The sequence below is a fragment of the Panthera pardus genome, unplaced genomic scaffold, assembly GCF_024362965.1.
Source record: "Panthera pardus isolate Hobbes unplaced genomic scaffold, ASM2436296v1 HiC_scaffold_8, whole genome shotgun sequence".
Classification (NCBI taxonomy): domain Eukaryota; kingdom Metazoa; phylum Chordata; class Mammalia; order Carnivora; family Felidae; genus Panthera; species Panthera pardus.
Genome location: NW_026527013.1, coordinates 17336857 through 17352432, shown reverse-complemented (window position 1 = coordinate 17352432; position 15576 = coordinate 17336857). Strand labels below are relative to the sequence as shown.

At 53.2% G+C, this 15576-nt stretch overlaps 1 protein-coding gene across 8 annotated transcripts in view; it reads right to left on the bottom strand.

The window, feature by feature from the left end:
* The window catches only part of DHX30 (DExH-box helicase 30), a 29876-nt gene that overhangs the window by 2749 nt on the left and 11551 nt on the right, over window positions 1–15576 (bottom strand). For 4 of the 8 annotated variants that reach the window (XM_019416645.2, XM_019416650.2, XM_019416648.2 and 1 more), the window contains 9 exons: window positions 10595–10725; window positions 9845–9955; window positions 5305–5606; window positions 4703–4823; window positions 3824–3973; window positions 1723–1875; window positions 583–1419; window positions 217–292; window positions 26–130 (listed from right to left, as the gene is read on the bottom strand). In XM_019416645.2, coding sequence (XP_019272190.1) covers window positions 26–130; window positions 217–292; window positions 583–1419; window positions 1723–1875; window positions 3824–3973; window positions 4703–4823; window positions 5305–5606; window positions 9845–9955; window positions 10595–10725 — 1986 coding nt within the window. Of the gene's footprint in view, window positions 1–25; window positions 131–216; window positions 293–582; window positions 1420–1722; window positions 1876–3823; window positions 3974–4702; window positions 4824–5304; window positions 5607–9844; window positions 9956–10594; window positions 10726–12490; window positions 12725–14305; window positions 14366–15576 lie in introns of those variants that run through there. The other 4 variants (XM_019416643.2, XM_019416647.2, XM_019416646.2 and 1 more) reach the window with 2 other exon arrangements.

The window sequence follows — 15576 nt, the reverse complement described above, 5'->3', positions numbered from 1 at the left end:
GAAGGCCTCACATGCATGCTCTCACCTGGCAGGATCAGGTACTTGCTCTCGTGCATGCCCAGGGCCTCCTGGAGGCGTTGCTGCACTCCTTTGATCTCCTGCCACCCAGGCAGGAAGCAGAGGATCCCACCTGTAAAGGGGCCCTGCAGGCATGAGCTGTCACTCTCCGGCAAGTGGAGGTCAGGGTGGGGCCGGGGCAGAGGGGAAAGCACCCACCTGGTTCCCCTCGGGCATCAATGTGCAGAACCAGGTCCGTCACGAGGTCCAAGTCAAGTGCACATTCATCCTCAGACTAGGTTGGGGGAAGACAGGCCACAGTCACAGCCCCAGGGAAGGACACAGTCACTCTGTGACTCAGTGAGGCCCAGGCACTCAACCTGTCACCTCCAACCCTCACCACACCCTTGCCCAGAAGCCCCCCTCCTGCCGCCCCCGCGCCCCCCCCCCCCCCATCATTTCATTTCTACCAAGGAAACAAGCTCGGGAGCATTAACTCACCCTAGGCCACCAAGCCACAGGGACAGGGAGGAGGGGAATCCAGAGGGAAGGCCGGGGAGGGCTGGGGCAGGCACGTCCCCTCACCTCGTGGTGCCGGTGCCGGTGCGGGTACTGGTGCTTGCCCAGCTTGGCCAGAATGTCCTCCAGGTAGTGCTCCTTGACGGGGTACATGAAGCCTGGCACCTTGATGACAGGGCAGCCACCAAAGTAGCGGGAGAAGCGCTCGTTATCGCCCGTGGCGCTCATGAGCACCAGCCGCAGGGCCGGGTTGAGCCGCTGCAGGCCCTTGAGCAAAATAAGCAGGAAGTCTGTATTCACGTCCCGCTCATGGACCTCGTCCACGATGACATGGCTCACGCCCTCCAGGCTGGGGTTGCTCTGCAGCTTCCGCAGCAGGATGCCCACGGTGCAGAAGAGCAAGGCCCCGCCTCGGGCCGGGGGCTTGCTTTCCAACCGCACCTGGAAGCCCACGTTCCGGCGCAGAGAGGGGCCCAGTTCGTGGCTGACCCGCTGTGCCACCGACACAGCGGAGATGCGGCGCGGCTGGGTGATGATCACATTGCAGCGGGCACCGCGGCCCTCGGTCACATAGCGCTCTAGCAGCAGCTGGGGGATGCGTGTGGTCTTTCCACAGCCCGTGTCCCCAGAGATGACCACCACCGGGTGCTGCTCAATGGCATTGAGGATTGTGTCCCGATGCGGGTCCACAGGGAGCTGGGGGGCCTCCTGCCAGACTGGCCCTCGCCGCCGCCACAGCTCCAGCAAGTTCTGGCTCAGACGGACCTCCTCTGCTTCTGACAGGGGCACGTAGGGCTTGCCTGTGATAGGGTCACTCAGGGGCCCCGAGTCCTTGCCCAAGGGCAAGACGTCATCACTCTGCAGCCGGAGTTCTGGGGTGATCCATGAACTATCCACAGGGTACTGCAGGATGGGAGAAGCAAGCAAAATGGTGAGACAGATACCGTCTTCCTCATTCACTCACAAGCCCTGCCACACAATTCACCTGGGCCAGACGCCATGGCCCAGCCCGCTGGCCGGCAAACTCAGTACACGACTGCCCAAGGACTCTCATGGGCAGGACTGGGCTACTCAGGGCATGGGTGCTCCCACACTCCAACCTCCTCAGGGAAAACGGGGAGTCACTCCTGCCGGTTGCAGGTAGAGACTCAGTGCAGGGAAGACTGAGGTGGGGGTGGGTTGCAGAAGGGGTTCTGGTTCTCTTACATGGTTCAGGAAGGTTTCTATCTTGCGGAGGATGGGCTCAGGCACCTGGATGGTACATGGCCGGCGCTGGGTCTCACCCAGCTCACGCAAGGAGGCCAGGTTATACATGGCGTGGGTGAGCGGCTCGTTGTTGCGGTCCACCAGGCCCAGGCTCTGCAGGGGGGGGAAGGGGGGACACTACAGGTTGATCTACGCCCCTGCCTCTCCAGAACGGGCCCAGACAGGCTCAGAAGCTTGAGAGAAATTGTGCAGAGCAACCTCTTTCCTAAGAGATTTTGCTTTTAAGTGGATGTTGTGCAGAAAAGAGGAATTCCAGGAAAATGTAACTCTTCACCCCTGCCCCAAAACTAGTAAAAATCAATTCAAGAAAAGTAAGACTGGACCTGCTTGAGAGGAATACCCCTCAGAAAGTTCTCCTTGAGCAGCCAGGGGCCCCACAACAGCCCAATCTCACCTCTATGAATTCCCAACATGGACACCTCAGCCAGGCAGGCCAGGCCCTTAATGACCCCATCACGACCTCACGAGCACCCTCTGTGTTCACTGCCTCCAAAGCACACCCCGCCCCCCCGCGACCTTTCCGTTCCAGCTGCCGCGCCACCCCATCTCCACAATACCCTTTCTATCCGTGACCCCTTTACATGAATGTACATAGAATTTCTTGGAAATGTCTACTCATACAACTCAATGAACACTGCATCTTATTTCCCTACATGTCCAAAGCCACCTCATCAGACATAAAACAAGGCATCCCAACACTTCAGGCAAGTGTGCAAAACCAGTCTTTTTCCCTAGTCTCATGTTCCTGTCACCTGTAACACCAGGATTCTACTCGCCCTCTGAAGCTCAGATCAAATACTCCCTCCTTCAAGCCTGCCCCCACAGGGCCTGATCTCTTTCCTCTGGCTTCCCGGCAGGTCTCAAAAACAAGGATCTAGTCCCTGGACCCACTCGGCCACCTCACTCCAGGAAAGGCCTGAGAGTTTACCTGTGGCCTCTGACAAGCGGCCAGCAGCGGGAGCACCGCTGCCAACCGGGAGCCAGCTCCTTTCCGAGACAGGGCTGTCCCATGCCGAGAGCCTCCTGATCCTCAGTTACCTGTGTCTGTCAAGTTAAAATTCAGACCTCTGAAAAGTTCTACCGATTAGCCCCAGTTTGGTCTCCTGAGCCACAGGCATCTGTATCTCTCCCTCTCCTATTCTCTGGGCTCTCATTCAGAAACGGGGTTCCCAGAGCCGAACACACACCAACGGTATATCTGACCAGAGCAAAGCAGGCCCTCCTTGCTCTCTTCCTCTGCAAACTAAACCTGTACTGGGGTACCTGGTGGCTCAGTCGGTTAAGCGTCCAAATGCAGCTCAGGTCATGATCTCGCGGTTCGGGAGTTCAAGCCCCACATCGGGCTCTGTGCTGACAGCTCAGAGCCTGGAGCCTGCTTCGGATTCTGTGTCTCCCGCTCTCTCTGCCCCTCCCCCACTCATGCTCTGTCTCTCTCAAAAATAAACATTTTTTAAAAATTAAAAACAAAAACAAAAACACCTAAACCTGTACTGATGTGGGTTCAGATCCCCCACTTCTCCAGCAGGCATGGTAGCGATGGCTCCTACTGCTGGGCACAGCTGGCCTCCGAGGCCTCTCCAAGGGAACTGCCCACTGGAGGCCCCACTGTGCACACCTTGGGGTTAAATGAAACTCCAATCTCCATCCCACATAAACATCTTATTACTCGTTTCGCCCACAAAGCCCAGATAACTAAGATCTCTCTAGACGCCAAGACTGCCGCTTGGCACAGCACCATTCCTCCTGCTTTTTGCTGTTCACAGCAACAGGCACGTCCCCTCCCGGGTTCACCCGGCTTTGGGCAACAACACCAAAAAGGCTGAGCTCGCAGGCAAAGCACCTTCTGAGAGAGTGAGGGATTCCTAGAAACAGCAGTCGTGTGGTCAGAGAAGCAAGGCTTGGACACCAGATGCTATTGTGCTCAGGCTTTCAAAGGCCTAGTGTGGTGGGTTTCATTTCCTGGAGACTTGGGCCAATTTGCCAAGGGTAGGGGAGCTCTAAGATCTCCCATGCCTCACACCACGGACCCGCCTGGACTCACCTTCAGTTTCTTGCAGGCCAGGGCTGCTGCCTTATTCTCAGCCTCCGCTTTGCGGCGCCCTTTGGCGACAAAGGTCATGGGACAGGGCCAAAGCAGAGTGAGGGTAGACAGCTTGGTCTTGGTGCCCACGGTATGAAACTGCATGAGGTTCTACGCGGAAGGCGAGAGAGATGATTATGGAAAGACAGAGAATGCATCCTCAGAATGCCAAGGAACCCAGTCATGGAATTAACCCCCATCTTAGCAGGTGCCAAACATCAGCCATGCGAGATGGGCCAATGTACAGGCAGAAGGAAGCCCCTCTAGGGCTGCAGATCCCTAGGCCTGGGCTGGCTTCTCTGGCCATCCTGTGGTTTCAGAGAAGAAGACAGCCTCTGGACAATGCCGCCACCCACCCTCCTAGCCTAGTGTGCTCTCAGCACCTTTGAAGACAACAGGGATGGTGGCAGCTGTGGGGTGAGCAGTCGGCATGAGCCAGAACCAGGCACATCCTGGGGGTGCGTGAAGGCCTTACCCCTGGAGAGAAGCTGTGCTTACTGAAGCCCTGAGCCCGGACACAGAGATGAAATTCATGCCTCGGCAAGACAGCGCCACACACCCCCCACTCCTCCCAGCCACCCTGGACCAAGCTTGGGTCTCTGGCTCCCGCGGCACCAGCCCACCCGGAGCTCCTACACCGATGTCTATTCCGTCCTGACTGCTTCACACTCCTCACAGGCCAAGAACCCCAGACCCCTGACTGGCCTAGGTACGGGCTGAAGGTACAGGTATCCTCCACCATCACACATACCTGTAGCTTCCCTCCGACCTGGCCCCGGGGAAAAGCACACACAACCAAGCCAGCTCCCCACCCCACACATTCCAGGATACCCAACTCACCTTAGCTGTGGAGGACGATGTTGCTATCTGAATCACTTTGGCCAGAAGGTTCTTGGGAAGTGGAAACTGGGTCAGAGCCCTAATAGCACTGTCGTCGTCTGTCATTTCAAAGGAACCCCCCCTGGGAGGACCAAAAGTTTAGGTGAAAAAGCTCTATCTCTTCCCAGGCCAATTTCCCCTCAGGCTCTGAGGCCCACGGGGGCAGGACACTGCAGTGGGAGGCATGGAAAAGATGGCAGGCCAGGCATCTTCGCTCAGCATGTGATCCTCTCAGAAACACAGCATGACTGACGCCCCCTCAGTTTCCCCAAACGGATAATTGGGGACAGGGGGCAGGGGCCCAGGGGCAGAGTAGTGGCTGGGACTTGGAGGGACCCAAGTGTGAGCTGGACGGAGGGTCCACGCTGCCGTTTTGCACGAGCCCAGCCACGCTGTACAAGACCGCTTTCCCCAGGAACGGCAGATGTACCAATGAACAATGGGACTCACAGGCTGAGGTGTAGCGGGGGCCCTCCCATCTCTGAGAAGGCTCCCAGGGAACATCTCCCATCCCCGCGTCAAGGCGCAGCCAGCTTCCCTGCATCCCCCACGTCCAGCTCTACCTCGAGTCCCTGAGTGGGGTGTGGGAGTCCTGCTGGGCCATGGACAGGAAGTCGGTGACATCAATGGTCCCCTCTTCTAGCTCTTCCTCCTCATCCTCCTCTTCCTCCCGGCCCAAGGAGCGGGACAGGCCCCCAGGTCCCCCTGGCCGGATGCTCTCGGGATTCAGCTGCCGCCAGGAAGTAGGTGGCATGGTGGGTTCTGGGCGCCACCAGCTGTCAGCCGGAGAGCCAAAGCGATCGGCTAGCACACGATATTTGGCTGCATCAAACAGCTCGTTTCGGGGACCCAGCAGGCCCCAGCCCTGGGGGGTGGGGGCAAAAGGCATGTCGTGAGGGTCCATTCTCACACCTCAGTCCGCCCAGAACCTGCTCCCTTACACTAAAAGTCCCCTATGCAGGAGCCAAGCCCCTTTGTACCTGTCTGCCTGCTTCAGCCCCAGGTCCAGGACTAGACATCAAGAGGGCCCTTAACATGTCCAGCACTGAGGGTGCCTGGGTGGCTCAGTCGGTTTAGCGTCTGACTTTTGGTTTCAGCTCAGGTCATGATCTCATAGTTCATGTGTTTGAGCCCCCACGCCGGGCTCTGTGCCAACAGTGCAGAACCTGCTTGAAATTCTCTCTCTCCCTCTCTGACTATCCTCCACTTGTTCTCTCAAAATAAATAAATACACTTTAAAAAAAAAAAAAAAAAAGTCTAGCTCCGAAGGGGTGCCTGAGTGGCTTAGCTGATTCAGCATCCAATGACTTGATTTTGGCTCAGGTCAAATCAAAATCTCATGGTTTGGGAGTCCAAGCCTTGAGTCAAACTCTATGCTATCAGAGCCGAGCCTGTTTGGGATTCTGTCTCTCCCTCTCTCTGCACCCCCGTCCCCTTAAGATAAACAAACAAGTCTAGCTCTGACACATGAAAAAGACAAAGTAAGCTCTTACACCTATTAAACAAAAAACTGAAGGGAGAAAAAACCCCCAGGGAATGGGGAAGCAGATGCATTCACAAAGTGATCCAAAAAGCTTCAGTGAATATAGCAGTTAGGGAAAATGGAGCCCACACCACAAAGCAGATCTATCCCTGACATAAGAATCCTACGCTAAGAATGTATTCTAGAAATAACCTGGGATGCTTATAAAGCCATTCATGCAAAATCCATTGTTTTGAAATATAGCTTTATTCTTTTCTAGACAGAGTACCAAATAAAACATGCTGACTCTCTAGCACATACGAAGCAACACGCTGGTTACCCTGAGCACCATTAGAAGAGATGAAACCTGGTCCCTGCCCCCAAGAAACAGAATCCACGAGGCAGAACAGAAATGCAGATGACCAGGGTCTAAGGAACCACAAAGTGAGAAGCTAGATGAACACAGTTAACAGAATTCCAATCAAAGTCTGGATAAGCTTCTTGCACGCTTGACAAGCACACACTCAGTCACCTCTGTGTTGCTGGCAACTGGCACCAAGCACAAGAGCAATGCTCGATGATCTGGTTTGGGGGGGAAGGAAAGAGCCAATGGACGTGAGTATAGATACTGGGGAACGAAAAGGCTGGGTGCCGCAGAGCACATAAAGGACTCCTATAACAACAAAAACACTCCGATTAAACAACAGGCAAAGAACTTCAACAGGCATTTCTCCAAAAAAGGTAGACAAACGGTCAACAGCACAAGCAAAGCATTCTCAAAAACTACAGCTCTCTGCAGCATGGCATAAAATGATACCTACAGGCACAAATCCTCAAAATGTGCTCCCTCCTGATCAAGGTACATTTGGGGGAAGAATTCCCCCAGAGAAGCAATCACTGTATTTTTGACCGTGGAACTTAGTTTTCCACAAACTCCTCGTCAGCATGGTTTCATATTGCTCTAGGGCATTTGCAACATTTTTAACTTCATCGGGTCAAAAAGAGTGTATGAAAGCAGTCCCTTCCCTTCCCCCAGTAATGTCTCAGAAGGAGGCCCCACCTGGCCCAAGTGCAGCTCCCTGAAATTTGTAGCTGTGCGTTTCTCAAGGGGAAGACATACAAAGGATACGGTGAGGGAATATGTTTATGGCAGCTGTGAAGAGCCGACATACCGCTCTTCTGACAGGGACAACTGGAGATGGAAAAGCAAACACTGCCTTTTGCTGCATTCTGTCCTTTTTAGCTAACCTATACGATGTTTTACATACTGGGAAAACAGTGTGCGGTTAACACAAATATAGGAATTTACCTTAAAAAAAAAGAGAGAGACAGAGAGAAAAGGTGATTAACATCAGTACTCATTACGGAAATGCAAACCAAAACCATGAGATACCACCTCACACCCATTAGGGAAAACAACAGACAGTGCTGGTGACGATGAGGAGAGACTGGAGTCCTCGTGCGCCGCTGGTGGGAATGTGACACGTTACGGCTACCGTGAAGACGGTATGGCACTTCCTCCACCTGGACTACCATACTACACAGCATACCATGCTACATGCTACACACATACCATATTACCATACCACCGTACGATCCAGCAACTGAAAGCCACGTCCCGAAGAGATTATTTGGACACTCAGGTTCACAGAAGCATTATTCACAATAACCAAAAGGTGGAAACAACCAGAGAGGCCCTTTGATGGATAAATGAATACACAGAGTCTGGTATATCCCTCCGATGGAGTATTATGCAGCCTTAAACGGGAGGGGATTCTGACACAGGCTGCACGGACGGGCCTTGAGCTCACTATGCGAACTACGATAAGCTAGTCACAGAGACAAATACCGTACGATTCCACTGGTGTGAGGATATGAAGTCTCTGATGGAGTCACATTCACAGAAACAGGCAGTAGAATGGTGGCTGACAGGGGCCGAGGGGGCAGGGAACAGGCGTTTATTGTTTAATGAGTATGGAGTTTCAGTTTTACAAGGCGACAAAGTTCTGGAGATTGGCTGCATGAGGTTTAATACTACTGGAGCGTTCACTAAAAAACGGTCCAGACGGTACATTTTATATTTTGTGTAACTTACCACAATTCAACAAACGTATATGCAAAAAAGAGGCTATGAGCTGAGCGTAGATCGGGAACAGAGAAAGGGCTGGGAGGAGAGAAACGTGACCATGACTTGCTGCATATAGGCTGCCTTCAACATCCAGAGAAGGATTTCTCACCCTCAGCATTACTGACATCTGGGGCCAGGTAATTCTGTTGTGGGGGCCATGCTGTGCATCCCCGGCTTCATGCCGGTAGCACTCCTCCGGTTGTGGCCACCAAAAATGTCTCCACACATTCCCAAATGTCCACGGCAGTCAAAATCACCCTCCCCGCAGGAGAGATTCCTGGAGGTAGAGCTGCTCGGAGAGATGGAGGTGTCTGAGAAATTCGGCAATGAGGCTGGCTGAACCTCTAAGAGACAAGCTTTCCCCCGGGAAGAAGGGACAGAGAAAGAAGAAATGTTCACAGAGGGTAGGAAAGGAAGAGGAGCCCTGTAGTGACCCAGAGAGGAGGAGAGGGAGGAGTAATCCAGGGGCTGAGGAAGCTATGCCTGAAACATTTGAGCAAAGCGAGAACTGTGAAAGGCTGGCCTGGCAGAGCACTGTTCCAGTCCATCAACAATCGCCTGGTGACCACTGCTATTTGTCACGCACTATGGGGAAAAGGCAACCAGCAAACAGGACAAGGGCCACAACAATGCAGTGGAAAAAATGCAAGCCATGGGCACAGAAAGCTGTGTGCTTTCTGGAAACCATGGGAGCGGGGCTGACGGGAGGGATCAGGACACTGAAGTATGCGTGAAGCCCACTGAAAAGGCTCAAGAGGAAGGATCCGAAAATTAAATGAAAGGACGGGAGAGGGGATGAAGAAGACACAGAAAGGGGATACAGAAAAGAGAAGGGTGGTGTGGGGGGCCAAGGCTGGGAAGAGGGCCTTTCCTCCTCAGATGCAGGAAGGAAGGAGGGATGGCAAAGGCCTAGGGATTCAGTGGGAGAGAATCTGAAGGAATATGCATTCTACAGCTTTGTCCTCACTGGAGCAGAAATGAAGACTGAGGAGCCTAAGGAAGAGCAATGGTTGGCGCAGCCACAGAGGAAGCCAAGTAGGGATGGACAGAAAGGCTGGCAGGCAACACTGAAAGTCTAGTTAAATACCAGGTAACCAAGAACCTAAAAGCGGCCCATGCCCGACCACCAGGAAGTGAGGGTAGCAACAACCATGCTTCCATTACAAGTAAGAGAGAATTGTGTGGGTGCAGCGAAAACACACACGAAATAACGCGAAGTATAGCTCTGCTGCTGTACAAAGGGAGTATTTTTCATAAAGAGTTCTCCTGTGTTTTCTGAAACCACAGGAGGTAGGTAACCACAGAGGCAAAAAAAACAAACCAAACCAGCAAATATTCCCTTGCTGGCTGCGCAGCAAGGAAAGAACCACAAGGTGGGAAGGACGGGTGAGTGAGTGAACACTGTCAGCTTCCACCTACATGCACGTGGCACCAGAAAGACCATCAGAGCCAGGGGCAAGGAATTTCCCAGGGTGGATGGAGGTCTGCCTGGCTTTTGCTAGGGAAGGGTCACCTTGAACAGCTGGCAGGCCGCGGCCGCAGCCTGTCGCTCAGCGTCGATCTTCTTGCTGCCATAGCCTTCTACCTCCACGCTCTTAGGCCACTTTATGTGGAGGGTGACTTTCTGGGAAAGAGAAGAGAGAATGAGGATGGTCGCCTTTCCAGACTGCAGAGCTGCTGTAAATCACACGGAGTGCGAATGGCACAGCTGTGGGCCTGCGGGCAGCAGAGCCGAGTGCAGGCAGCACCCCACGCCCATGGCTAACCCCCGTGAGGCTCTAACCTTCCCGTCCTCAAGCCGTTCATCCCACCTCAAGATGTTTGGCTTCTTCAAAGTGCCATGTTCTAGCCAGAGAGCAAGGTGGGACCCATCTTTATTGTTAAAAATCTTCATTCAGAATGGTTTGCCTGCATGCTTCTGTGGGTCCCAGGACCTACAAGACTCTAGGAACAGGAATTTTTATCAACTCTAACCCTCTGCAGTCCCAGTTAGTCAACAGGGGACCAAAACCAGGGATCAGTACAGAGGCCTGACACACACAAGATGAGAACAGACTCCTCACCTCACCTGCCCTGAGTTCCCCCTTCTCTAAACCAGGCTCTTTTTCAAACCTAGCTTTGCTTTGAGATTCTCTGCTGACCATGTACAATTAGCAAAACCCACTCTATGGCCTCCTTGACAAAGAAACCTGAGGGAGAAGACGGCAGCCAGCCTCCTTCCTGAGAGTCAGACCAACACGTCTCCCAACCACCAGTGAGTTACCTTTTTCTTCGGTCCATTCGTGTGCACGTAGACCAATTTGTCTTTTGCATGTGAGATGCCGAGGGCTCTTCCAATTACACTGTTGAGAAGGTTTTTGGGCTGTGGGAACTCTTTTAATAGGTCCCTAGAAGCTAAGAAAATAAGAACAAAAGCATTATCGTTTTTTTTCTTTTAAAAAACCCATGGGGTGCGTATCAGGACAACCCTGGGCTGGATACTGAGGATGTTGGCTTGTGACCCCAAACCACCCGGGAGCATCTTGGAGAAGGAGGAACGGCTTCATGGTTTTCAGGGACAGTGCGTGACCAGACCCACTTGCACAACCGTTTCCAGAAGAAAGACCAGTGAGCCACACACCACAGAGGAGAACCAGCCAGCATCCTCTTCCCCACAAGCTCCTGATTTAACATATCAGCTACAGAAGCCTAGGTGGCAACACATCCCCCTCGTCTGATGTCTCGAAGAAGGTACCGAACAAAAAATGAAACAAAAATCCACCACACACACAAACTGGAGATAAGACAATGCGAGGCCCCTCCTAAAACAAAAGACACACAAAGTCTGAACACCAGGCCCCAGCCCTCAACTGTACCTCGGCACCTTGCGAAAGGCCTCTGAGAGCCAGATTATGTGTAAGGATATTGATCAGAGGTCTCCACAACCAAGACCTCTGCATAAGCTATTCCTCCCCCAAGTTCACTGGAGTCAAGTGGAGGCAGGATGCAGCAGGCATCATGAGAAGTACCTCGCTTGTTTTTCACTTGTACTTTGGATCAATCCCAGAGCGCAAATGGGTGAGATGTCCAACTAGAAGCAGCTTGTGCCAGACACCAGGCTTAGCTGGGAGTGGCTAAAATCAGAAGTAAGGGCCCCAAAGCACCAAAGTGGCCCTTCGAGAGATGCAGGGTCAGAGACTGGCAGAGGTGACAGGAAGCCTTCTCGTTCTCCACCCACAGTCTCTGGTGTTATATTCAGCTTTAAACCAGCCCCCAAAAGAAACTTTGTTCATGTGCACCTGCATGCATCAGTCATAAATCACCTAGGGACAGTTTTCAGAGCAAGTGGCCACCCTGATCCTCATCAGACACTTAGGAATGGTGGTGATGTTGGGGAAGCCACTGTATTTTGACAAAGCTCCTCCAGGAGTTCTGATGTAATTCTATTCCTGAGCTGAGACTGTTTCCTTGCAGCAGATGACTGTGACAACTGGCCATGAGGGAGAATTCTGCCTGACCCTGCATCCCTCTAAAGAACTTATAAAGCAACCGAGATTCAAGCGTTCAGACCGCTATTTAAATAGGCTCAAAGGGGTTCCCACAGAGGGACCCAAAGTTAAGAGGCCCGCCAGACCCCCAGGCACAACAGATGCGCACTGGTGCCCCCTCCAGCTCTACAGGGCCAGAGGAGGCTGGCTCTCTCTATCCATAGCTGCTAGGCAGGGATGCTCTCACCAGTCTCATTCCTGGGCTATTCAGGAGACACAGCGATGGGAATCGTTCGGTCTCTACCTCAGGTCCTCAAGTACCAAGTGTATTTTGGGTTCTTTCTCACATTGGTGAGCGTGTGCTTACCCTCGATGTTCTAACCCTTGACCACCCATTCGGGCGAGAGACGGACGTTCTCCTCTTTTTCCCCACGCCCTCCAGGTACCGCGCCTCTCACCTATTCATGCCAGGTGCAGGCGCTCCAATCCCCGAACCTCCGCGCCAGGGGTCCGTTTGGGCCTGTGCCACACTGAGCTTTACAACAGCAGCACTGCAGCCCGCCAGCGGCCGGCGGTCTCGGCCCCTAGCGGAGAGGGGCCCCGGCCCACCAAGCCTGACCCCGGCCCGCGCCCCCCAGCTCTGCAAGCCCCGGGAGCCAAGGGCGTCGCGGCCCGACCGCCCCCGCCCTCACCGTTCACCATGCTTCCGTCGCCTTCCCCGGGCCCGCTGGGGGCCACCCCTGCCTCGGCCTCGGCGGCCTCCTTCGTGTGATCGGGGCGGGCGCAGCCTGACGACAGGCCGCGTGAGCGTCCCTGTCGCCCGGCGGCGCGGGGACCCGGCGGTCGCAGGCGCGGAGCGACGCCGGCAGCCAGCGCCATAAACCTCCTGGCGGCCGCCATCGCGCTCCCGCCGGCCCCCGCGGGCGCGGAGCCCTGCAGGGATGGGGCGGGAGCGTGGGAGCAGCGACCCGAACGCCCCCTGGCGGCCGGGAGGACCGGCGGTGGGGGCCGGCGGAGGCGTTCTCGGAGCCCGCGCTCCCCGCCCACTCAGCCGCGCCCGTGGGCAGCCTGGGACCGCGGGCACCCAGCTGAATTCACTCTCCCGTTAAACGCAAACGCACAGGCTCGTTGTCTGAATCGGGGGCAGGGAGACGTAAGGGGGCTTTTTGGGAAAAGTTCAGGCCTTAGCTCAACGTCCATCCAAGGAGATGAACTCCCAAATTCCTTCTAGGTCCCGCCCACTGCTCATAAATACCTCTCACGTGCCCTGACAAACTGGCTTGCACTCCAGACCTAAGAGTGAGGATAACTGCGAAACCAGGGCACCCCCATCTCATTTAATAATGGCTTACAAAGTAACCCTGATGGAGAATCCGGATCCAGGACAGGCAAGACCTCTTTAACATAAGACCAGTTTTAATCCCAGGGCTGGAGTCAAAGTGAAAAATACCAGACTTGGAAAACGTGGCCAAGAACTGAGATGGTCCAGCAGTGCGAGTCTGAGGCTGCTGTTTTTTTACTTGTTTGAAAGCCAAATGGAATTCTGTTTCCAAACTACAATGCCTGGGTTCTAGCCAGGCTCGTTCCCCTTCTGCCTCGTATGGCACTGAGGAACAGAGATTTGGCTCGGCTAGGAATGACACAGAATCTGCATGTTGGGGCAGTGACAGTGACAGGGAGGGGCTTAGTTAGAGGCTGGCAGTGCAGCTGGGGATAAGCTGCGAGGGCTGGGTTTGTTTGTTTGTTTGTTTTATAATTCAGATCTGACTCTGATGACTCCTGGAGAGCTTGTGAAAACATTACTGGAAGCCACCCCCCCCCCCCCAAGGTTTCTTATTCATTAGGTCTGTAGTGTGGCCCAAGAATCTGCATTTTTAACAAGTTCCCAGATGATAATGAGACTACAGGTCTGAGACCACAATTGGAATTGCTGGCCTGTGTCAAGAACATGGGATTTAAGTCTTAATATTTGTGCTTAGTCCAACCTCTGCCACTTGCCAGCTGTGAACCTTGGGCAATTTCATCAGTTGGGAAAATGAGGACATAGTTGCTCTACTCATTTGGTATGGCTCTGGTCAGGATGAAATGGGAATGTCTGGAAGGCGGCTCTGCACAGTGCTCTAGAGAAGTCCCTCCACTGAGGTCTGAGACAAGAGAGGACAGATCCCTTAAAGACAGACCCAGGGCAGGGTGGGGCAGCTTCAACTCCAGTTCCTCCCTTCCCTCCTCAGAGAGCTTCTAGCAGGAAAGGGGCAAAGGGGAAGGTGGCCTTGGCAGCAGTGGGCTGACCTCACAAGGGGACACCACCATCTGTATCAAACACCCCTATCTAGATCACCTACATTGAGGTGGCAAGACTGTTGGGGCAGAATACAGTTCTACAATTGCTTTGAATTTGGGCAAGTGGCACTCTAATTTGCCAAAAGCCAAGGCATCCACCCAGCTTCAGGATAGTTTTCAAGGACTATTATCAGCCCAAATTCCCTCAAAAGAATCGAGAGGCTTACCAAGACTGGTCATGGCATTAGGGGCTGAGGCCAAATTTTGAAAACTGTGGTATCTGAAAGCTGAAGGAAACAAAAGTCTAGACAGAAAGACATTCCCTGACCCCCCCCCCCGCCCTCCCTCCCCGCCAACACACACCTGAAAGCAGGCCCTGGGCCCATCATGGTGCTTCATTCAGCAGGCCCTCAGTATAGCACTCTGACAGCCACTTGGGCTGAGGTCAGAATGCTATGATTTCTTGGATCTGCTCCCAAAGGGGCCAAAGTGGAGGGAGAGACACCCTGTTCAACCAGGGTGATAAGTGCATGGGTGGGCCAGGGGGGTGTTACTATACTATTTTATCTATTTCAAAAAACATATTTCAAACAGATGTTTGAAATTTTATGTTTAAAAAAAGCATCACGTGATACCAACCAACTAGTTGGTCCTCAGGGACCTTGTCCCCCTTTTCTATTTCACTTGCTGCATCTGGGCTCTAATAGCTGGTATCACCTAGAGCAAATATTTCACTTCCACAAACCTCACTGCCCTTTGTAAAATGAGGGTAACCCGTATACTAGCTCTTGAAAACCTTCTGGTTTTGTGATCTTCTCCCCTTTGGTCTAAAGCAGAGGCTGCAAAACTACAGTCTGCAGATCAAATCCACCCACTGCCTATTTTTATAAATAAAGTTTTATTGGAACATAGCCATGCTCATTTGTTTATGTATTATCACTGCTTTTGCATTATAACAGCCGAGTTAAGGAGCTGCAAGAGAAACCATATGACCCACAAAGCCTCGAAAATGTCTTTTCCAACCCTTAAAGAAAGTTTGCCGACTCCTGCCTTAGAGAATCTTGAAGAAAGTTAGAAGGGCTCAGGTATGCCCTCTTGCTTTCCACCAAAATTAAAGACTTCTCCTCCACTCTCCATTCTTTGGGGAGTGACTCCTTTGCCTGTGAAAAGGAAGAAACTTTTGAAAAAAGACGTTTCACTGGCTCAGGGATCTCGCTGTTCATTTCTGAATCAAGCATGACATCTGGTACTAAATATGCTAAACAACATCTGGCAGTGTGGAATTAAAGTGTAAAGGATCTGCTGAATACACAGGAGGATGTTTTAGGACCCTAAACTTCAGAAGCCCCAGGAAAAAGCAATTACGAGGAAGCCCAAGGGGCACCTCGGTGGCTCAGTCAGTTACGCGTCTGACTTCAGCTCAGGTCGTGATCTCACTGTCTGTGGGTTCGAGCCCCGCGTTGGGCTCTGTGCTGACAGCACAGAGCCTGGAGCCTGC